At 41.5% G+C, this 25140-nt stretch overlaps 2 protein-coding genes across 4 annotated transcripts in view; both read left to right on the top strand.

Annotated features, from left to right (window-relative positions):
* LOC118362781 (gamma-aminobutyric acid receptor subunit rho-2-like) overlaps positions 1-13301 on the top strand; it is a 29341-nt gene extending 16040 nt beyond the window's left edge. The window contains exons 3-9 of the mRNA XM_035743384.2: positions 2478-2545; positions 3309-3532; positions 4876-4958; positions 5334-5474; positions 5770-5922; positions 10783-11003; positions 11306-13301. Coding sequence (XP_035599277.1) covers positions 2478-2545; positions 3309-3532; positions 4876-4958; positions 5334-5474; positions 5770-5922; positions 10783-11003; positions 11306-11656 — 1241 coding nt within the window. The 3' untranslated portion in view covers positions 11657-13301. The remainder of the gene's footprint in view (positions 1-2477; positions 2546-3308; positions 3533-4875; positions 4959-5333; positions 5475-5769; positions 5923-10782; positions 11004-11305) is intronic.
* Positions 13302-13927: 626 nt separating this feature from the next.
* The window catches only part of LOC118362780 (nesprin-3-like), a 45618-nt gene continuing 34405 nt past the window's right edge, over positions 13928-25140 (top strand). The window contains exons 1-5 of one of the 3 annotated variants that reach the window (XM_035743383.2): positions 13928-14142; positions 15765-15920; positions 23318-23490; positions 23806-23944; positions 24281-24451. In XM_035743383.2, coding sequence (XP_035599276.1) covers positions 15777-15920; positions 23318-23490; positions 23806-23944; positions 24281-24451 — 627 coding nt within the window. In that variant the 5' untranslated portion in view covers positions 13928-14142; positions 15765-15776. Of the gene's footprint in view, positions 14143-15764; positions 15921-18354; positions 20518-23317; positions 23491-23805; positions 23945-24280; positions 24452-25140 lie in introns of those variants that run through there. The other 2 variants (XM_035743382.2, XM_052486465.1) reach the window with 2 other exon arrangements.

Below are 25140 nucleotides of genomic sequence, written 5' to 3'. Positions count from 1 at the left end.
ACTACAGCCCTGTCAATGTGAATGGGGGGCGCTTTCAGCCATCCTTTTCCTGTAGTCCACGATCAGCTCCTTTGTCTTGCTCATGTTGAGGGAGAGGTGGTTGTCTTGGCATCACACTCCAAGGCTTGAGAACCTGTTGTGCTTGAGAACCTGTCGAGCCAGCCGAGGCAAGGAAGCCTGACGAGCCAGCTGAGGCATCCAGTCACCAGTAAAAATATCATGAATCCCTGTTGTTTCCCCTTGGTGAGTTGTTATTCTGTAACGTATACGCTGGGAGTCGGGAAGCAAGTACAGGGAGTGAATTTATTAATAAATTAAACAAAGCAAGAAACACAAGTAGTGTACAGAACACAGGAACAGAATCAGAGTCAACAACTGAGGAAATAACCAAGGGGAGTGACATATATAGGGGATGTAATCAGGAAGGTGATGGAGTCCAGGTGAGTGTCATGAGGCACAGGTGCGTGTAACGATGGTGGCAGGTGAGCATAAATGAGACAACTGGCGGTAGAGCACCGGAGAGGGGGAGTGGGAGTAAACGTGACAAAAACTGATTTAAGTTTGCCTACATTAAAGTCCCCGGCCGCTAGGAGTGCCGCATCTGGTTGAGCATTTTCTTGTTTGCTTATGGCCGGATACAGCTCGTTGCGGTCTTAGTGCCACCATCGGTTTGTGGTGGTAAATAGATGGCTAAGGAAAATCTAAATGAAAACTCTCTTTGTAGATAGTGTGATCTACAGCTTATCATGAGGTACTCTACCTGAGGCGAGCAATATCTCAAGACTTCCTTAATATTAGACATCTGGACATTGATCTTGTACTGCTATATAGCTCCATTCTTGTGTATTTTATTTAATTCCTCGTGTTACAATTTAATTTTTAAACACTGCATCGTTGGTAAGCGCTCGTAAGCAAGCATTTTATGATAGTCTACACCAGTTATATTCGGCGCATATGATTTGGATATAGGCCTTCGTCCTCTATTGAATTACACAGATTTAAGTGTTACTCACTGCTTGCCACTGTGGGTGGAACAGAGGTACTGCAAGGCCATTACATGAAAGCCAGAGAACAGTCAGAGGTTTTTCGGGTACTTGCCCTTACTTTTAGTACCAGAATGCAGTAGCGTAATATGGCCAGCGGAATTTGTACTAAACCCCAATGTTTCCGCTCCCATTTACAGTACCAGTCAAAAGTTTGGACACAACTACTCATTCAAGGTTTTTAAAATGTATTTGTACTATTTTCTACATTGTTTAATAATAGTGAAGACATCAAACTATGAAATAACATGAAATATTTTAGTAACCAAAAAAGTGTTAAACAAATCTTAGAAATGTCCTTGTTTTTGAAAGAAAAGCTCATTTTTCATCCATTAAAATAACATCACATTGATCAGAAATACAATGTAGACACTGTTAATGTTGTAAATGACTATTGTAGCTGGAAACAGCAGATTTGTTATGGAATATCTACATAGGCGTACAGAGGCCCATTATCAGCAACCATCACTCCTGTGTTCCAATGGCACGTTGTGTTAGCTAATCCATGTTTATCATTTTAAAAGGCTAATTGATCATTAGAAAACCCTTTTGCAATTACGTTAGCACAGCTGAAAACTGTTGTTCTGATTAAAGAAGCAATACAACTGGCCTTAGACATGTTGAGTATCTGGAGCATCAGTATTTGTGGGTTCAATCACAGGCTCAAAATGGCCAGAAACAAAGACCTTTCTTCTGAAACTTGTCAGTCTAAACTTGTTGTGAGAAAAGAACGCTATTATATAACAGAGCAAACTAGCTTTAGCCAGAATGGAAAGAGGAGTGGGAGGCCCCGGTGCACAACTGAGCAAGGGGACAAGTACATTAGTGTCTAGTTTGAGAAACAGATGCCTCACAAGTCCTCAACTGGCAGCTTCATTAAATAGTACCCGCAAAAAAACAGACTCAACGTCAACACCGAAGCGACTCAGGGATGCTGGCCTTCTAGGCAGAGTTCCTCTGTCCAGTGTCTGTGTTCTTTTGCCCATCTTAATCTTTTATTTTTATTGGCCAGTCTGATGGCTTTTTTTCTTTGCAACTCTGCCTATTAGGCCAGCATCCCAGAGTTGCCTCTTCACTGTTGACGTAGGGTCCGGTAATGCAACGACAAAGCAATGATTTTGCTTTGAAGTTCAACGTGGATCATTCTCCTAATTGCCTGTGGGAGAATCCAGCTCAATCACTGTATCACCATCTATGTGCCACCTGACATGCCATACTATAGTTTGTAGGAAGAAAAAGAGAGTGATATGCACATCTTAAATTTAAGAATACCGGTGCTGGACTAAGAAATAATACTGAGATAAAGGAATGAGAGGCCTGCACAACGAATATTGCTTCTCCCCAGCGCTTTATTTCTGCACCCAAGTATACAAAAGTCTTCATCTTTTTGTACAAATGTGTTTTTCCATGTGGTTCTTTCGTTTTGTTTTCCAGGCCCGGCTATTCCTGTTGGAGTGGACGTACAAGTGGAAAGCTTGGACAGCATCTCAGAAGTAGACATGGTGGGTTAAGGCTAATCAATTTTTGTACTACCAAGTTATGACAAAAATTTCCAACTGCGCATTGTGGAAATAAAGTTATAGTAAATTACCCACATCATTAACACTTATGCCATTTCTTCCTGAATCCAAATGGACACGTATTGTTTGTATTTTTCGTCCTGGTAAATCCCTTATGTAACAGACTAACATTTGGATTGTCTTTATTTACCATTGCAGATGGTCATCATAATGATGGGTACTCCCAACTGTTGCTAGTCATTACATGAGGGAGAGGGGTGAAATAGTGAGTGAGAGAGGGATGATCTCTACTTTAGGGGTTTTGTGAGGAGTTGGAGTACACGGAGGGAGATGAGGAGTAGGAAGGGGTAAAAGCTGAGGAGGAGATTTGAGTCTTTTTGTAGTGGAGCTCAACCCCAGAGGCATGAGAGGTTGCAGAGAAATCAAAGAGACTGCTTTGACCATTGACTTTCAGGCTACACTTAATTTCACCCTCAACAGGATTTCAACCCAAAGTGCTGTAAGCACTGACAGCTGGGTTGATTTCTATGTACATGTATAAACTGTAGCACTTTTCTCAAAGTCAAAGCTCCACATAGATTTGTGTAACTTACTCATTGGGATAATTACGATTGGGTATAGTTTTGCACAATCACTGGGCACTTTCATTTTGGATCATGAAGTTTCTACATTTTAGGCCATTCTATTGGTTCACTCACCCTGGGTACTGGGCAATGCATAACTTTCCCCTTCTCTGTTCCAATAGGACTTCACCATGACTCTGTACCTGAGACACTATTGGAAGGATGAGCGTCTGACCTTCACCAGCTCCACCAATAAGAGCATGACATTTGACGGGCGTCTGGTGAAGAAGATCTGGGTGCCAGATGTGTTCTTTGTCCACTCCAAGAGATCCTTCATCCACGACACCACCACAGACAACATCATGCTCAGGGTCTTTCCCGACGGACACGTCCTCTACAGCCTGAGGTGGGTCTGGGATGCTTTGGGGACTAGGGTTGAAAAATTCCGGTCACTTTTCCAAAATACCCATGATTTCTGGAATGAGATGGAAATAAGCAGGAAATCCAGAATCCTGGAATTTTTGGAAACCTGGGCATTTTTGTAAAGTTACCGGAATTTCGCAACCTTATGGTATGGATGGAATGGGATGGAGCAAAAGCCTTCACACACTGGGGCCTTCCCTTGCCACGATTCGCCTCCCCTGCTACAAAGTGATCGACTCCTAAAATTCTCAATACTGGGATTATGTATTTAACTGTTGACATGTAAGAACGAAATGTAATCAGTTTAGAATGTTAATAGTATCCTACATTTTAATATTAAAAATAACATGGTTCTGTGCAGGATGTATGATGACATCTAGACAAGAAGATTCATTTGAATTTTGCTTCTGTTTGTTAAGATCTGAAATGTGCTTCTGGCTGATATTTTAAAAAATCTGTTTTTGAAAACCAGGCCAAAATGTGAAGGTACTACTAAGTTGTTGGTTATGTCAGATTGTTCTATTTTCTTCCAAAAGTCATTCATTGGATGCACAAATTGTGTTCTAATGGGTTGAGAACATGTTTATTGTTATTCATGAGTGGCCCTGTTTTTTCAGACCATCTACGAAACTCAGCAAAAAAAGAAACGTCCTGTCTTTCAAAGATCATTGTAAAAATCCAAATAACTTCACAGATCTTCATTGTAAAGGGGTTAAACGCTGTTTCCCATGCTTGTTCAATGAACCATGAACAATTAATGAATATGCACCTGTTGAACGGTTGTTAAGACACTAACATTTTACAGACGGTAGGCAATTAATAAGGTCACAGTTATGAAAACTTAGGACACTAAAAATGTCTTTCTACTGACTCTGAAAAACACAAAAAGAAAGATGCCCAGGGTCTCTGCTCATCCGTGTGAACGTGCCTTAGGCATGCTGCAAGGAGGCATGAGGACTGCAGATGTGGCCAGGGCAATAAATTGCAATGTCCGTACTGTGAGACGCCTAAGACAGTGCTACAGGGAGACAGGACGGACAGCTGACCATCCTCGCAGTGGCAGACCACGTGTAACAACACCTGCACAGGATCGGTACATCTGAACATCACACCTGCGGTACAGGAAACGCACAATCCCTCCATCAGTGCTTACAAAAGGCAAAAAGAGAAAGTACCATACAACTTTGAAAATCTTGTGGTAGCATACAATAACTTTTTTGAGTGCGGACCCTCTACAAGAATCTTATGTGTTGCAAACAGGCTCATAGGGGAATCTTAGGTTACTTGATGTCACATCATGGATCTGTGTTGTCCTTTACTGTACAGGGTGACAGTGACCGCAGCCTGTAACATGGACTTCAGTCGCTTTCCTCTGGACACCCAGACCTGCTCACTGGAGCTGGAGAGCTGTGAGTAACTGTCATCAACTACTATTAAGGCTGATACTGTCAGAACTTCTCACACTTTTAATAAGGGGATGAATCCTAACACACACACACACACACACACACACACACACACACACACACACACACACACACACACACACACACACACACACACACACACACACACACACACACACACACACACACACACACACACACACACACACACACACAAACAAATCTCCATTTGACATCAAAAGATGATGTATTCAAATGCCTACGATATCTCTAGTTAGGATTTTTCCCACTGGGCACAACATTTAGTATTTTTTACTAAAGTAAATACACAAACAGAACAATATTATGGAGAATATATCTAATGTTTGTGCTCCCCAGATGCATATACAGATGAGGACCTGATGCTGTACTGGAAGAGTGGCGATGAGTCCTTGAGTACGGACGACCGTATCTCCCTTTCTCAGTTCCTCATCCAGAAGTTCCACACCACCTCTCACCTGGCGTTCTACAGCAGCACAGGTACACTAAACCACATTACAGTGCAGTACAGTACAGTTAAGACAGCAGATCAATGTTACGGACAAATAGGGTAATTTTGGTTGAGCTAAAGGTATTGACTAAGATTAGGGTTCACGATCAGTGGTCAATTAGGTATTGGCACAGGGATCAACCACACTACATGATTTGAGTTAAAAACTCCAATACACAGTCATTTAAGTCATCATCACAATAACCACACGGAGGGAATCATAAGCATTGACATTCCCATGATGATATTATTGACCCATACTTTCCTTTGGTTTTGTGTCCTCAGGCTGGTACAATCGTCTGTACATCAACTTTACCCTGCGGAGACACATCTTCTTCTTCCTGCTTCAGACCTACTTCCCTGCCACCCTCATGGTCATGCTGTCCTGGGTGTCCTTCTGGATCGACCGCAGGGCCGTCCCAGCCCGCGTCTCGCTGGGTAAAATTATGGTGGTGCTACCAATAGCTCAGAAGTCTTACAGTTTGTCGTCTCTAGCGCTGCTTATTCCCCTCATTGTCAAATTTCCGGCATTTGGTGGTATTGTGTAAGTATCACAATGGTTTTCAGCGTCGAGCCTTGAACAATAAAGCCCTCTTTGTCAGACCTAATGAAGATATATTGGTGTTGTACGATTACAAGAAAGAATACATATTCAAAAATACTCAGATACTTATAGAAATGTCTGAATTCTATTCTGGTAGCCCCCATTCCATATATAGTTGAAGTCAGAAGTTTACATGCACTTTAGCCAAATACATTTAAACTCAGTTTTTCACAATCCCTGACATTTAATCCTAGTAAAAATTCTCTGTTTTAGGTCAGTTAGGATCACCACTTTATTTTAAGATTGTGAAATGTCAGAATAATAGAGAATTATTCATTTCAGCTCTTATTTCTTTCATCATATTCCCAGTGCGTCAGAAGTTTACATACCAAATACTAATTGAGTGTAACATTGCATTTAAATTGTTTCACTTGGGTCAAACGTTTCAGGTAGCCTTCCACAAGCTTCCCCAAATAATTGAATTTTGGCACATTCCTCCTGACAGAGCTGGTGTAACTGAGTCAGGTTTGTAAAGGCCTCCTTGCTCACACACTCTTTTTCAGTTCTGCCTACACCTTTTCTATAGGATTGAGGTCAGGGCTTTGTGATACCACTCCAATACCTTGACTTTGTTGTCCTTGAGCCATTTTGCCACAACTTTGGAAGTATGCTTGGGGTCATTGTCCATTTGGAAGACCCATTTGCGACCAAGCTTTAACTTCCTGACTGATGTCTTGAGATGTTGCTTCAATATATCCACATAATTTTCCTACCTCATGATGCCGTCTATTTTGTGAAGTGCACCGGTCCCTCCTGCAGCAAAGCACCCCCACAACATGATGCTGCCACTCCCATGCTTCATGGTTGGGATGGTGTTTTTCGGCTTGCAAGCCTTCCCCTTTTTCCTCCAAACATAACGATAGTCATTATGGCCAAACAGTTCTATTTTTGTTTCATCAGACCAGAGGACATTTCTCCAAAATATACCATCTTTGTCCCAATGTGCAGTTGCAAACAGTAGTCTGGCTTTTTTATGGAGGTTTTGGAGCATTGTTATGTCAATATAGGACTCATTTTACTGTGGATATTGATACTTTTGTACCTGTTTCCTCCAGCATCTTCAAGGTCCTTTGCTGTTCTCTGTTTTATTTTCACATTTCACACCAAAGTACGTTCATCTCTAGGAGACAGGCCGCTTCTCCTTCCTGAGCGGTATGACGGCTGTGTGGTCCCATGGTGTTTATACTTGCGTACTATCGTTTGTACAGATGGACATGGTACCTTCAGGCATTTGTAAATTGCTCCCAAGGATGAAACAGACTTGTGAAGGTCTACAATGAGTTTTTCTGAGGTCTTGGCTGATTTCTTTCGATTTTCCCATGTTGTCAAGCAAATAGGCATTGAGTTTGAAGGTAGGCCTTGAAATACATCCACAGGTACATCTCCAATTGACTCAAATGATGTCAATTAGCCTATCAGAAGCTTCTAAAGCCATGACATAATTGTCTGGAATTTTCCAAGCTGTTTAAAGGCACAGGCAACTTAGTGTATGTAAACTCCTGACCCACTGGAATTGTGATACCGTCAAGTAATCTGTCTGTCATGCACAAGTCCTAACCGACTTGCAAAAACTATAGTTCGTTAACAAGAAATTTGTTGAGTGGTTGAAAAATGAGTTTATGACTCCAACCTAATTGTACAGTGGGGCAAAAAAGTATTTAGTCAGCCACCAATTGTGCAAGTTCTCCCACTTAAAAAGATGAGAGGCCTGTAATTTATCACACTTCAACTGTGACAGACAAAATGAGAAAAAAAATCCAGAAAATCACATTTTTAGGATTTTTTATGAATGTATTTGCAAATTATGGTGGAAAATAAGTATTTGGTCAATAACAAAAGTTTCTCAATACCCTTTGTTGGCAATGACAGAGGTCAAATGTTTTCTGTAGGTCTTCACAAGGTTTTCACACACTGTTTCTGGTATTTTGGCCCATTCCTCCATGCAGATCTCCTCTAGAGCAGTGATGTTTTGGGGCTGTTGCAGGGCAACATGGACTTTCAACTCCCTCCAAAGATTTTCTATGGGGTTGAGATCTGGAAACTGGCTAGGCCACTCCAGGACCTTGAAATGCTTCTTACGAAGCCACTCCTTCGTGGCCCGGGTGGTGTGTTTGGGATCATTGTCATGCTGAAAGACCCAGCCACGTTTCATCTTCAATGCCCTTGCTGATGGAAGGAGGTTTTCACTCAAAATCTCACGATACATGGCCCCATTCATTCTTTCCTTTACACAGATCAGTCGTCCTGGTCCCTTTGCAGAACAACAGCCCCAAAGCATGATGTTTCCACCCCCATGCTTCACAGTATGTATGGTGTTCTTTGGATGCAACTCAGCATTCTTTGTCCTCCAAACACGACGAGTTGGTTTATTACCAAAAAGTTCTATTTAGGTTTCATCTGACCATATGACATTCTGCCAATCTTCTTCTGGATCATCCAAATGCTCTCTAGCAAACTTCAGACGGGCCTGGACATGTACTGGCTTAAGCAGGGGGACACGTCTGGCACTGCAGGATTTGAGTCCCTGGCGGCGTAGTGTGTTACTGATGGTAGGCTCTGTTACTTTGGTCCCAGCTCTCTGCAGGTCATTCACTAGGTCCCCCCGTGTGGTTCTGGGATTTTTGCTCACCGTTCTTGTGATCATTTTGACCCCACGGGGTGAGATCTTGAATGGAGCCCCAGATCAAGGGAGATTATCAGTGGTCTTATATGTCTTCCATTTCCTAATAATTGCTCCCATAGTTGATTTCTTCAAACCAAGCTGCTTACCTATTGCAGATTCAGTCTTCCCAGCCTGGTGCAGGTCTACAATTTTGTTTCTGGTGTCCTTTGACAGCTCTTTCGTCTTGGCCATAGTGGAGTTTGGAGTGTGACTGTTTGAGGTTGTGGACAGGTGTCTTTTATACTGATAACAAGTTCGAACAGGTGCCATTAATACAGGTAACGAGTGGAGGACAGAGGAGCCTCTTAAAGAAGAAGTTACAGGTCTGTGAGAGCCACAAATCTTGCTTGTTTGTAGGTGACCAAATACTTATTTTCCACCATAATTTGCAAATAAATTCATTCAAAATCCTACAATGTGGATTTTTCTCTCTCATTTTGTCTGTCATAGTTGAAGTGTACCTATGATGAACATTACAGTCCTCTCTCATCAGCTCGGGAGTTTTATTCCTCTGCTGGTAGCGTGACTACAGCTCAAGCTCATTACCAGAACGCACAATGCGCAAAAATATTCCTACAAATATTTTACCTCCACACATTAACAAGTAAAATAGCTCAAATGAAAGATAAACAAGTTGTTTATCTAGCCAGCAAGTCAGATTTCTAAAATGTTTTACGGCGAAAACATAGCACATATTTATGTCAAACCACCACCGCAGACATAGCTCATTAGCATAGCCAAGTAGGAAAAAATATGCAATCAACAAACGCAGGATTAAAAGAAAAATCATTTCACTAACCTTTTGAAATCTTCATCAGATGACAGTAATATAACATGTTACACAGTGCATTCATTTTTTTCAATAATATGCTATATATATCCATAAATCTCTGTTTACAATGATGCATCGTTCAAAAAATGCTACCCAAATGTCCTGAGAAATTACGATAGCCCCGGCAGATAACGTCAGCTAACAAGGAATACACATCATAAACTTTGACTAAATATGCATGTTTTACATATGTATAGCAAGATACACTTCTTCTAAATGCAATTGCATTGTTACATTTAATTTTAACGTTACATTTTGCGTTCACTAGACTATAATATGGAGTCGGCGCTCCCACAGTAGCATAATGACTCCTCTATCTTGGAGTCGACAGAAACCCAAAATGAATACATTAAATATTCCCTCACCTTTGTTATTCTTCCATCAAACGACCTGTAAGGGATTATACTCACCAAATGAGCGTTCAGTTTTCAAGTCTGCGTCTTTCGGTTCTCAAAATAGCCTGATTTTGGTAAAAATGTAGTCAAAATTGAAGTGGTTGCGCACCAAAACTTCAAAAGAATATATAATATGTCGAGTAATCTTGTCAAACTAACTTCATAATCAAGCTTTAACATGTTATAAAGGTGTACAGCAATTTTGAGAACAAACAGAAACACAAGCACTGTTCAATCGATCTTGGAAAAGAGAGAGGACTTGACCATTGCGCACAGGTTTTTTTGAGTGACTGAGAGCTTACAGCGTGCTCAAACTCTCGCGAGCGGGCGATTCTCACAATGAGAAGTCCCATTGAAAGCTGAGATCATGCTGAACACGTGGAGACTCTTCCGGGTGCTGTGACTGTTTCGGAAGGGTGTTTGCGATGAGGTCAAAGGTGACCCAACTTTTCAGATGAGAAGAGATATTTTGGGAAAATGCAGATTTTGAGAGTTCTGCTATACATAGAGACATAATTTAAACGGTTTTAAAAGCTTTAGAGTGTTTTCTATTCGATAATATTTTTATTTGCATATATTAGCAACTTTTGACAAAAATGTATCATGTTTTATATGGGTACCCAAATCCTCCAGAAGGGGCAGTAAACCGTGGTATCCTGAACAGGTTAAGTGGGAGAACATGCACAATTGGTAGCTGACTAAATACTTTTTTGCCCCAATGTATGTACACTTCCGACACTAACTGTATATATTTTTAATCCAACAGACGTGAGCTTTTGCTATTTCCTTCTTTTTTCCACTGCAGGTATCACCACAGTACTCACCATGTCCACCATCATTACTGGCGTGAACGCCTCCATGCCCAGAGTGTCCTACATCAAGGCTGTGGACATCTACCTGTGGGTCAGCTTTGTGTTTGTCTTCCTATCTGTGCTGGAGTACGCTGCCGTCAACTACCTGTCCACCGTGCAGGACCGCAGGGAACGTAAGATGCGAGACGAGATAAGAGAAAGGGCCAGGTCACAGGTAATGAGATGCTACCATAGTACTGTGCATATGAGACAATTTTCAAAGAGTAACTGAATATCTCTTGTGAATACAGTTTGCTCTTAATTTCATGCAACTCGGACTGCGAGACACTGCTGACACATTACTTCCTCTTCTTTCTTAGGGCCTAACTTAATACATGCTAACACATGAATGTTTGGTCAAATGTCTCATTGACATGCATAATTTAAAAAATGACAGGCATGCATCTCAAGTTAGTTTAGATCCATTTTTCCTGCCATAACCTCGGTCTTCCGCTTACCTTCTCTCCTTTCCTGCAGTCGCTGCCCTGCACCTGTGGCATGTCCCAGACCAGGACCATGATATTAGACGGGAACTACAGCGAGGCGGACACCAACAGCCTGGCAGGCTACACCTCGGGAACTATGGTGTCCGAGGACGATGTGGAGATGCCACATGAGGTGATGAACGAGAAGCAGACTCCTGGGGAGCACATGGTGGTCCACCTGTCTGTCAGTAGCGAGTCCACAACCACCAAGAAGAAAGGTATCCGTGCCCTCAAAATTATCCAGAATACACATGCCATCGACAAGTACTCCAGGATGTTATTCCCTGGCTCCTATATCCTATTCAACTTCATCTACTGGTGTTCATACTGTATAGGAGCGTAGGGTCTACTGTATTGGTGCAGTATGGGCCCTGGTCAAAAGTAATGCACTATGTATTGAATAGGGTGCCATTTTGGAACACAGACTATGTTTATCATACGACATGGACAAGAAAAAGGCTAAGAGAGACTGCTATTGGGGTTTACATGGACATTTTGATACTAATGGCCCATATTTGGATGGACTGCTAACTGGTTTGACTTGGGTACTGGCCCATATGAGACTGATCTATATGGGTTTATGTTTATTATGTATATTAAGGTAAGTGTGACTCACTCACGAATGACGAGGGAGATTGCGAAAGTCTGAGAGACGGAGACTATGTGGATATTTGGCACTGATGGACAAAGAGAAAAGCCCCAGAGAGAGAGACCGAGACATTCTTCATCATCCCACTGTAGTTTGTGAATTTCTGTCAATCGATTCCACAGGTTGAGTCATAGTTCTGCAAGTACATATCAGCTGTTGTTTAAAAACTCTTTTGTCCAAATAACTATCATTTCAAGTCTTTTGTACTCTGGGCTTGGCATTTGACAACAGAGGTGTGTCTACAATGTTGTTAGCTTTTCATTCAGGTCTATTTGGCATTCAGGTCTAAGTACCAGTTCAGTCTGTTGAAACAGCTCAGTGTTTAACAGAGTTGAGTTTCATGGGTGCGTACAAAATGGCACCCTATACTCTTTATAATGGACTACTCTGGGCAAAAGTAGTGCACTATATAGGAAATAGGGTGCCATTTGGGATGGACATGATGCTTTGGATTAGAGAATCTGCTACATACATATGTGAAATGTTATGATGCAATATACTACAGTGTGTGTATATATATAATGGTGTGTGGTTCAAGTGAGGTCTTAGTGGTGCTAAAACAGCTGTGAAGTCATTAAAGCACAACAGTAACAATAATGTAGAGCATTTCAAGCTGTGAACAACAGTTACTGGGACATTTGTAGCTTACTGTGTAAAGGAACTGAGGAATTGTGTATAGATATGTATTTTTCTTTCTCTGATACCTCTTATATGGTCATTATTATATGGTTATATGCCATGGTAAAAAAAAGAATTTAGGCCAACAATGTAAATATATAAATCTAAAAACAAATACCTTGTATCGTGCCACTGTAGCACTTAATAAAGATTTGTGTAATGAATTACATGTTTAAAAACATCTAAGGTGTCCCATGCCATCGTACCTTAACAAGCTACAGCCACAAAAGGCAGCACATGGCTTTGCTTGAGATATTGACCTCAAATGTACAGTATAGAAGATTTTTGCCTAAAACTAAATATACTTTTATTTTGAGCACTAGAGGCTTTAATAGTCCGGTGAGAAGCTGCAACCCTAAAATTAGATGAACGATTCTATTCTCATTCTAATTACGTGGCTGGAACAGCTTTTAGTAAACACTTTTTTTGTTGTCAATGTGTGAGCAGAAATTGGCTTTAAGTAAATGCAGCTGTAGGCTTTCTTCACTAGACAAGTTCGCATTAGTTTTGTGAAACCATAATACTACTTTAGCCATTCCATTTTGAATAGGGAGTCACTACAGGAAACTATTTTCCTGTATCACCATGTAGATATTTTTCATTATGAAAATAAAATGTATTGTATAATTTGGTGGTATTAAAATATTATTGGTGAAATGTGTTTTATATGTTGCTGTTTCTGTTCTGTTTGTTGCAAGTATTACAACTGTTCAGACTATTAAACTTCCCCCCTCCCCTGGCTCCTGCATCCTATTTAATTTACTGGTGTTCCTACTGTATAGGAGCAGTATGGCTATGGGAGCCTGGTGGATTGTGTGCCAATTGGGACGCAGACTATGTTGTTCATACTAGTGTGTTTAACACACAGCCAAGGACAAGAGGGACTGAAATCGGTGTCCCCTTCTCTCTCTCTCTCTCTCTCTCTCTCTCTCTCTCTCTCTCTCTCTCTCTCTCTCTCTCTCTCTCTCTCTCTCTCTCTCTCTCTCTCTCTCTCACACACACTTTCTCTCTCTCACACACACACTTTCTCTCTCTCACACACACACTTTCTCTCTCTCACACACACACTTGCTCTCTCTCACACACACACACACTTTCTCTCTCTCTCTCACACACACTTGCTCTCTCTCACACACACACACTTGCTCTCTCACACACACACACACACACACACACACACACACACACACACACACACACACACACACACACACACTTGCTCTGTCAATCAGGCTGAGTCCAGAAGAACACGGTATCTGTCTAGCTCTTCAGCGCGCGCCTTTCCGTTTGAATTGTTGACGTAATACGCTCACGCCCCACGATTATCAATTGCTCTGCGGATTTGCTGCTCTCGTCTGGCTAAATCCGCTAAGGTTAGGCTATGCAGCTATCGCAGAGGCCTCTCCTACACTTCCTGCGTTATGCTAGAAGTTTACAGTGCATATTAGGTCATTTGTGGACAGGAACGCTAGCTGTTACTTTCACCAAATGCACAGGAATCGGTAAGTCATTTCATGTCGTCTATTTCGGTTATCGCCCGGCTGTTCATGTTATGGTTATTTGTACCTTAAATAGCATGATGACAAACGTATTATGGACTCCATCGTCACAATGTCACGTTGTCAGACTTCAGTAGTATCATATTATGGATAGACATTTCCCTTTTGTAGACCTATATCCCAATATATTTGAAGTCGAAGTCTCTATTATTAATATAGGGTTGAAAACGTCCCGAAATAACTTGCCGTTTCAGTCGTAGGGCTATTTCCATAAAATAGATTTGGATACAGGCAAATGATCAAGTCTTGGGGCAAAGATTGCAGATCCGAATCGTTTCAGTCAATATACAATTATGAAGCCACTGGGGAGCGATGCAATGTAACGTTAGTGAGGGCGTGAAAGATATCATCAATCATGTTGCAAGTCCGTTTACTAAGCGTGAGCTGTCAAAAAAAACAGATGGCGGGGCGGGGAGTAATTTACCCGTAAACTCTGAAAGTCAATTTTAAGTTTTGTCTATTCGACTATTATTGGCTTTGAAACGTAGGTGAAGTTGACTTTCTCCATTAATATAGCGCTTACATTTTTACTATATTATGTGTTCTTTCCATTTGTCTGTTACTCTATATTGTGGCTCGTTAGAGAACATACAAGAGGCACAGTTTAGTATAACTTCCCTAAAAGGGGGATACGTGGGGAGTTTTGATCTGTCGGGGAAAATTAGTCACTCAGAAAAACGAGTTTGGCTTCATTTTCTGACCTGTGGAGAAAAAAAGAGCTGTGGTGCCCATGTGCCTTCAGACCACCCCTTCTTCCCTTCCTAACATTGCGTTATCATGACTAGGCCTACAATTCACACTATTCTAGTCAAGGATTTCAATCCCCTTGAGAGAGGAGCCTAGTAGAAACAGATTTGAGCCTAGTAGAAACAAAGATTGCTGTGTCTTTTTAAAAGCACTTTTTTTTTAATAGACATCACAAGGACAAGGTCTGCAGCGAGACTGAGTTAAGCCATCGTGACAAATACACCTTATTACATTACAAGTATCATTGATATGTTAACACACACTCAGCAAGTATGCAAATACATACATATGCTATATTGTCTGGTGAGTGCAATAACGTAACATCCTCATTCCTTCAAACCAGGAGTCAACAGTGCACCACTGACTGAAGTATGAGGATTACATCAGTTCAACGATTTATTTTGTGGTGGTGTCTCCTTGAAACAGATATGTTGTGGTAGATCCTCCCTAGTAAGGTATTGCCAATCTTCTCTAAAGAAACCGACAAACCAAGAAGTAGGCCTAGACCTATTGTTGTTGTGTAGTTTTACTCACAGAAAAACAACATGAAGCAGTATAATTTCTCTTCTGTGTTGTGGCCATGTTGAGAGTATAGATTATTTGATGAATCGTGGGTAAATTGTGACTGACTGACCTACAAATAATGATATAATAATATTTATGATGCAAGGTGATTTGTTGATCAGTCAATCTCCAGTCTCCTATTTCGGCTACCATGCCAAACAAGCCCATCTCCAGTCCATCACCTGACTAACCTTTGGTTACCAATGCACTATATACAGACTAAACCTCTCTCTCCACTCTGTGTTTCACCTCAGTCTGGCTCCCACATGACTGAGCAGGAGCAGCAGGAGTTTATTGATAGCCTGGAGGCAGTTCAGTCCTGGATACATGTCGTTCAGGAGAGGCTCCGGGTCAATGACAACACCCAGGGCCCCCGAGCAGCCCTGCAGGCCAGGCTCAGAGAGACAGAGGTGAAACCTAACCACTGACACAGAACTCTAACCGGGGATGGGAATAAATTACAGTTACAAAACATAACTACAAAATACCTGAAAGACCAATGTATCAAAATATAAGATACTTTTGTATTTAATTCAAATGCATGTATTTTAAAATACAAAATAGATTTGCAAGTAGCTGGCCGAACAGCAACATTCTTATTAACAGTTAGAGAAAAGTTTTGCTCTTACTGTGATATGTTGTTTATCTACCTTAGTTGAATGCACTGTCACTCTGGATAAGATTGGCCTTGTTTCTGGGCGGAGCTCATTAGAGTAAAACTCAGAATGCTTTGAAATTTTTACATATAGTTACAGTGCATTCAAAGTGTTCAGACCCCTTGACTTTTTCCACATTTTGTTATGTTAGCCTTATTCTTAAGTTGCTTAAATTGTTTTCTACCCCTCAATCTGCACACAATACCCCATAATGACAAAGCAAAAACAGGTTTTAGATTTTAAAATGTAAATGTGATATTTAAAATAAAATTTAAAAAATGTATACATAAGTGTTCAGACACTTTACTCAGTACTTTGTTGAAGCAACTTTGTCAGCGATTACAGCCTTGGCACACCTGTATTTGGGGAGTTTCTCCCATTCTTCTGTGCGGATCTTCTCAAGCTCTGTCAGGTTGGATGGGGAGCATCTCTGCACAGCTATTTTCAGGTCTCTCCAGAGATGTTTGATCATGTTCAAGTCTGGGCTCTGGCTGGGCCATTCAAGGACATTCAGAGACTTGCCCTCTTTGAAGGTGAACCGTTGCCCCCAGTCTGAGGTCCTGAACGCTCTGGAGCAGGTTTTCAATCAAGGATTTCTCTGTACTTTGCTCCGTTAATTTTCCCCTCTATCCCGACTAGTCTCCCAGACCCTGAAAATGAAAAACATTCCCACAGCTTAATGCTGCCACCACCATGCTTCACGGTATTGATAGTATTGGCATGGTTATAAGCGGTGCCTGCTTTCTTCCAGATGTGACACTTGACATTCAGGCCGAAGAGTTCAATCTTGGTTTCATCACAATAGAGAATCTTGTTTCTCATGGTCTGAGAGTCCTTTAGGTGCCTTTTGGCAAATTCAAAGCAGGCTGTCATGTGGCTTTTTACTAAGGAGTAGCTGTCATCTGGCCACTCTATCATAAAGGGCTGATTGGTGGAGTGCTGCAGAGATGGTTGTCCTTCTGGAAGGTTCTCTCATCTCCACAGAGGATCTTGTCCAATCAATTGAATTTACCACAGGTGGACTCCAATCAAGTTGTAGAAACAGCTCAAGGGTGATTAATGGAACAGGATGCACCTGAGCTCAATTTCAAGTCTCATAGCAAAGGGTCTGAAATACTGAAGTAAATAAGGTATTTATATTATTTATTTGTTTTTAATACATTTGCAAACATTCCTAAAAAACTGTTTTTGTTTTGTTATTATGGTGTTTTGTGTGTAGATTGATTTAATCTATTTTTAGTACAAGACCATAACCAGTGGAGGCTGCTGAGGGGAGAACGGCTCATAATAATGGCTGTAACGGAGCAAATGGAATGGCATCGAAACCATAAGTTTGATGTATTTGATACCATTCCACTGATTCTGCTCCAGTCATTACCATGAGCCGTTCTCCCCAATTAAGGTGCCACCAACCTCCTGTGGCTGTAACATAATGTGGACAAAAGTGAACGGGTCTGAATACTTTCCGAATGCACTGTAATGTACCAGATGCTCTTATCACAACATAGTGCGATCAGACATTTGATACCAATGCAGGCTGAAAGGGGGCCACAAAATTATTAACCACTATGGGGGGAAAAATGGTATAGAAAAGTATTTTGTATTTTGAAAATGCATATTACAGCTTTTGAAAGTATCTTGCATTGGAGATACAAAATGCATTGGAGTGTAGTTCAGCCCAGTGTAATTCAACATACAAAATACTCCCAGTCTCTGACCCCAACTAACCACTGACACTGTTTTAGGAGATGATGTGAGCAAAACTCAGCCCTAACTAACCAGTCATACTTGCTCAGAGGGGAAAGAGGTGAGACCAAACCCTAACTTCTGAACGATGGTCAAAGACGTGTTTCACACTATTCAGCCAGTCTGAACCATTCTGTGCAGGCTCAGATAAGTCTTTTCAAATTGTCCTTTCCAACATGGCTGTTATGACTGCCCTCAACCGATCCCTCACCTTTAACTCCTATAATACAGTAGGACACTGGTATGTGACACCAGAGTCCAGTTTTCCTTTTTCGTTCAGATGCTTCCACTCACTCAGTTTCATTGCCCCCGAGGGACGCTTCTGTATACTTTTTAAATTGTTTATATATATATATATATATAAGTTTGGTTTGGAGTAATGAAAACTCCTTTTTCAACCACTCCACAAATCTCTTGTTAACAAACTATAGTTTTGGCAAGTTGGTTAGGATATCTACTTTGTGCATGACACAAGTCATTTTTCCAACAAATGTTTACAGACTGATTATTTCACTCATAATGCACTGTATCACAATTCCAGTGGGTCAGAAGTTTACATACACTAAGTTGACTGCATTTAAACAGCTTGGAAAATTCCAGAAAATTATGTAATGGCTTTAGAAGCTTCTGATAGGCTAATAGACATCATTTGAGTCAATTGAGGTATACTTGTGGATGTATTTCAAGGCCTACCTTCAAACTCAGTGCCTCTTTGCTTGACCTCATGGGAAAATCGAAAGAAATCAGCGAAGACTTCAGAAAAAAAATGGTATACCTCCGGCAGGTATGATTCATCCTTGGGAGCAATTGCCAAACGCCTGAAGGTACCACGTTCATCTGTACATATGATAGTATGCAAGTATAAACACCATGGGACCATGCAGCCGTCATACCGCTCAGGAAGGAGACGCGTTCTGTCTCCTAGAGATGAATGTACTTGGGTGCGATAAGTGCAAATCAATCCCAGAACAACAGCAAAGGACCTTGTGGAGATGTTGGAGGAAACTGGTACAAAAGTATCAATATCCACAGTAAAACGAGTCCTATATCGACAACCTGAAAGGCCACTCGACAAGGAAGAAGCCACTGCTTCAAAACCTCCATTAAAAAAAGCCAGACTGCAGTTTGCAACTGCACATGGGGACAAAGATGGTAGTCTTCGGAGAAATGTCCTCTGGTCTGATGAAACAAAAATAGAACTGTTTGGCCATAATGATTATCTTTATGTTTGGAGGAAAAAGGGGGACGCTTCAAGCCGAAGAACACCATCCCAACCGTGAAGCATGAGGGTGGCAGCATCATGTTGCGGGGGTGCTTTGCTGCAGTAGGGACTGGTGCACGTCACAAAATAGATGGCATCATGAGGAGGGGAAATGTTGCTTCAATATATCCACATCATCTCCAGACATCAGTCAGGAAGTTAAAGCTTGGTCACAAATGGGTCTTCCAAATGGACAATGACCCAAAGCATACTTCCAAAGTTGTGGCAAAATGGCTCAAGGACTACAAAGTCAAGGGATTGGAGTGGCCATCACAAAGCTCTGACCTCAACCTATAGACCATTTGTGGGCAGAACTGAAAAAGTGTGTGCGAGCAAAGAGGCCTACAAACCTGACTCAGTTACACCAGCTCTGTCAGGAGGAATGGGACAAAATTCACCCAACTCATTTTTGGGAAGCTTGTGGAAGGCTACCTGAAACGTTTGACCCAAGTTAAGCAATTGAAAGGCAATGCTACCAAATACTAATTGAGTGTATGTAAACTTCTGACCCACTGGGAATGTGACGAAATAAATAATAGCTGAAATGAATAATTCTCTCCTATTTATTCTGACATTTCACATTCTTAAAATAAAGTGGTGATCCTAGCTGACCGAAAACAGGGAATTTTACTCGGATTAAATGTCAGTAATTGTGAAAAACTGGGTTTAAATGTATTTGGCTAAGGTGTATGTAAACTTCCGACTTCGATTGTACATACAGTGCCTTGCGATAGTATTCGGCCCCCTTGAACTTTGCGACCTTTTGCCACATTTCAGGCTTCAAACATAAAGATATAAAACTGTATTTTTTTGTGAAGAATCAACAACAAGTGGGACACAATCATGAAGTGGAACGACATTTATTGCAACTTTTTTAACAAATCAAAAACTGAAAAATTGGGCGTGCAAAATTATTCAGCCCCTTTACTTTCAGTGCAGCAAACTCTCTCCAGAAGTTCAGTGAGGATCTCTGAATGATCCAATGTTGACCTAAATGACAAATGATGATAAATACAATCCACCTGTGTGTAATCAAGTCTCCGTATAAATGCACCTGCACTGTGATAGTCTCAGAGGTCCGTTAAAAGCGCTGAGAGCTACAAATTCATAACAAGTTAGAATTTAACAGTGAACCTTTTTTTTGTGGGATACAGGTGAGGCAATTCTAGGTCTTGTGGCATATTTTGGTTAAACTATCCCCAATTCAATGGAATTTCATCCTTCTGCATGCACAGTGCATGCTTCCATCACATGAAGAGCTGATTCTCAAGATCTTGCACACTAATGAGATGCTATTGAGCCCACACTACTACACTGTCTGAGCCAAGGTTTACATTCTTTCTGGTAAGTTGTGATTACAATACTGGGTGGGGTGAAAATATTTTCTGACGTACATCATTTTTTTGTTAACTTGTAAATTGTAGCCTACAGCAAAGTGTGATTAAATCATTTCTAACTTGTTAACAATTTCTGCTAGTTAGTTTTTGCCACAATGTAGGTTTTAGCTTGCTTGAGCCTGCTAACTGAGAAGTGTTAATTCACCTGTTTCCATACATGTTTCATTTTAAAACATGTATCTGACAAAGGAGTTGTTTAATCTAACTGCTTAACTATTTATCTGTACATGGATTTGTGTGTATATATATATTTTTTTTAATGCCACAGGCAGTATCTGATGTGTGTACACATTTCACTGCAGCTAATGTAGAAGGAAAAGCTGGGTACATTTGCAAATACTGTGCCAAATCATATGTGAAGAATGCAACAAAGATGCAGAATCATCTGGTCAAGTGCACAAAGTTTCCTCAGCACTCACAACATGCAACATCTGACAAAAGTCCCTCTACTTCTATTCGAAGTGAAAATGATGAATCAGACACCTTATTGATAGTGACTGCTCATGGTCCTCCTGAAATCAGAAGTTTTTTTGACTCAATGGAGGAACTTAGTCAGAGAAATGCTGATGAATGTCTTGCTTGAGTTGTGAATGCAACTGCTTCACCTCTGATGCTCACAGGCAATGTGTATTGGAAGATATTTCTGAATGTTCTTGGCCCAGCATACACGCCTCCAACCAGACATGCTTTATCTACTCATTTGCTGGATGCAGAGTTCAACAGATTTCAAGTGAAGGTCAAGCAAATCATAGTGAAAGCAGACTGTATTGCAATCATCGCTGATGGGTGGTTCGACTGTTCGTGGGCAAGGAATAATTAACTAAATCTCCACCCCTCAACCAGTATTCTACAAGAGCACAGACACAAGGGTCAACAGACACACCGGTCTCTACATTGCAGATGAGCTGAAGGCAGTCATCAATGACCTTGGACCACAGAAGGTATTTGCACTGCTGACAGACAATGATGCGAACTTCAAGGCTGCTTGATCTGCAGTGGAAGAGTCTTACCCTCACATCATACCCATTGGCTGTGCTGCTCATGCTCATGAAAACAATGGATACACTCTACAAGAGAGGCACTGAAATGGTTAGGTGTGTGACGGGTCATCAAGATATAGCAGCAATCTACCTCACCAAGCAAAGTGAGAAGAATAAGAGGAGGAGTCTCTCCAAGAAATGGCCATATCACAGTCTGCCGATATGGACAGCCCCATCAAGAGGATCCTCCTGGATTATGTCTTTTGGGAGAGAGTGGTAAGCAGCCTGAAACTCCTGATACCTATAGCGGTAGTCATTGCATGGATTGAGGGTGAAAATGCCATCCTGTCTGATGTTCAGACTCTGCTTGCAGATGTAAGAGAAGAAATCCGTACTGCCCTGCCCACTTCACTGTTGCTTCAAGCAGAGGAAACTGCAGTTCTGAAATACATCAATGGATGTAATGGACTTTGTGGATCTGAGGTTCTTTTCCCTGTTGCCTCTATCATCCTCCAAATCCCACCAACATCAGCTGCCTCAGAGTGCAACTGGTCCTTGTTTGGGAACACACACACCAAAGCATGCAACAGGCTGACCAATACAAGTGAGCCAGACAGCGAGCCATCCTCAAGGTTGGTAAGTGACAGTGAAGATGAGGCCTCAGAGACTGATGTTCAAGATGTGGATATTGAGAAGGTCCCGGGAGAAGACATGGAAGCCAAACAACAACTGTCCCAGACTGTTTGGAATATGTATTTCTTGCACAGAATAGAATAGGTTGACTTTTGTACTATGGGGGGATAGTAGATTGACATAGGCTACTTCTTTTGCTGTTTGTTAGGCCTACTCATCTTGTTGGCTGATGAAAAGTTCATGTGGATTTGAATAAGGACGCACGCAGTTGCGTCCCCGATGTGTCCGTCTTCACTTGTAGCCTGTGAGAAAGACCCGATCATGTGATTGAGAGTCTTGTGAGAGATGCTTCTGATTGCACAGCACACTCGAGAAGAAAGGCAACGCAGCACTCCGCGCCGCAAAAGACATGGATTTTTTTAGGATTCATTGTAGACACAAAGGGGATGCCGCTATGAAATCCGAGGCATTATCAAATGCTTCTCAAATTGTGAATGAGAGACTATTGGAGTATGTACAGCCTGCGCAAAAAAACAAAGCAGAGCTCATACCTTTTCAAGATACTTTTTTCAAGTCATCATTAGTCTCATCATGCAGCCTTACAATGTATTAAAATCTAAACATATAGCCCAATGTTTGTAGAACACCTACAATTTAAGAACTATAAATTAAGCATATAAGAATATCTATTTGTTAACCGCTCAACACAGAATAGCCGTGTGTGCGCACTCATCATTTGGAGAAAATATATTTTTATTCAGCTTGGTTAAATTTTTATACTTATAATTATAAGCAAATCTTGTCTGCTAAATTAACTACTGTAGTGTAGCACACAGCCATTTTGGCATTGCCAGATCAGGACCTAACACATAAGGACAACTTATTTTCTTCTGAAATAGAGTACAATTACTTAATGGATTTATTGTGAAGTTGTAGGCTATATTATATGGATGTATTAGACTTTTTTAAATGCCTTGTCTTTATGGAAACCAGAAGATGCTTAACATTTGTTTATTTGCTTGACAATCACCGGCTGACAATTTCATGATCGCCATAACCCTATGCTTGACCACATTATCTGTCAGCCCAAAATTCATGATCTCATCAAGCATCTCCTGTGTTACTGGTGGACAGAAAATCCACGAGTCTGAGCATGAGGGTCGCGTGAAGATGGACATGGTGCTGGTGGCCGCTGAGGTCTTACTGCAGAATGGAGACCAGGAGACCAGGAGCAAAACCCACGCCAAACTCAAAGAGCTCAAAGCATCATGGGAGGAGACCTGCACCTTCATAATCCACTGCCACAGGTAGCTAACCGACGACTCCTCTGTGTCTTTCCATGACCTCCAATGACTTCTGTGGCAGGTCAATTACTATGTCTCCTTTTAAAAAGGAATTGCCATGAGTTTTATTGTCTGTCACATCAGCTAATATTACACACCCATGGATAATGTATGCATGAGAGAATACATTCTATTCGTTCAGTGAATAATATTTGATTTTTAATGGCATGGCAGAAGGCCTTGTTTTTGTTTAGGCCATATCAACACAATTTTCTAGGGTCTTTGTTTTTCTATGGTCGATATTTACTCTTCATCCCACCCTACTACTCTCTTTCCCAGCCGGATAGAGTGGGTGTGGCTGCACTGGAGTGAGTACCTGAAGGCGCACGAGGAGGTTGAGATGTGGCTGGTCCGCATGCGCCGCAGTCTGGAGCCAGAGGTGGAACTACAGCTGGGGGTGAAGGAGAAACTGTGGCAGGTGAGCGAACACACCTGACACTGGCCTGGGTGTCAACAATGGTAATGTCTATGTTTAGCCAGTCTGGAAACTCTCTAGTGTGAGTGAAGAGTGTAGGCCGTGGTTCCAACGGATACTGAATATAAAGTAATACTACTGATACCATATCAGAAGCTCAACTGTACTGCCATATTTTGAGTTTGGCTGTTTGGTCATAAGAAATAATAAACCTAGCTACATCAAGCTAGCCTTCAAATGCTGCCAATCATTCCTATAGAGCGCCCATCAACCACGGTAGCTAACTTGTATGTCTTCCAGGTAGAAAGTATATAATGTAATCTAATGTGTGTGTTCCAGGTGGACCACCAGCATGTCTTGCTGAGTGATGTGCAGAGCCAGGCACTGCTGTTGGAGAGGCTGTTGGATGAGGCTGCAGCGCTGCACAACCGTACCCAGGACCCCAGTGTGGACCAGGAGGCACAGGAGAGACTGCAAGAGGCATACAATAGCATACGGGACAGGTCTGAGGTGTGTGTGTGCAGTATAATGGAAGCTTTCTGATGACTTGTTCAAAATCTTCATCTATTCCCTTGAATTCTCTGCACAAAACTCAAGCTAGCATTCTTGTAATGAGCTTAGAGGCCTTAACGGGTCCAAAAAGTAGGACCCATTCCCGAAATGGACCTGGGGCTTTCTCACTCAGAACGAATATGCATGAGTAAATATAGAGACCCGTTCCGAACGGACCCGAAGAAAACTAGACCTGGTCGGATCCAGACCCGGGCCGATCAGAGTGAGGGAAGCAGCAGAAAAGTTCATTTTTAAGATGCTTTATTAACCAGAGCTGATAAAGCGTGAGGGAGAGGAGGTAGAGAGAGCTAACGCTCTAGCAGGGGCCGTGCTGTGTATGTAGGCTACTGTGAGTGTGAGCAAGTGACATGGTGAGCAGGGAGGACGGAGAAAGAGACGAGAGCCCGCAACCAACCAAGCCGACTTGCGCTACAGTAGACTAATAGCTGCCATAGCTAGGTTATTTATAATCAAATATGATTACCTATTACCTGTCTTAGCTGCATTAAAATTGGAGAAGCTAGCTAATGTTAGCGAGCTAGGCTAATGGAGGCATGCGCTTTCTCGTCCTACACAGTTACAAACAAGAATAACTCCATTCAAAATATTAAGTAGCAGTCTACCTGTTGGCTCTTGGTTGTTGTAGC

The sequence above is a fragment of the Oncorhynchus keta genome, chromosome 29, assembly GCF_023373465.1.
Source record: "Oncorhynchus keta strain PuntledgeMale-10-30-2019 chromosome 29, Oket_V2, whole genome shotgun sequence".
In the NCBI taxonomy this organism is placed as follows: Eukaryota; Metazoa; Chordata; class Actinopteri; order Salmoniformes; family Salmonidae; genus Oncorhynchus; species Oncorhynchus keta.
Note: the sequence above shows the minus strand (reverse complement) of the source record. Positions and strands in the feature narration are given on the sequence as shown.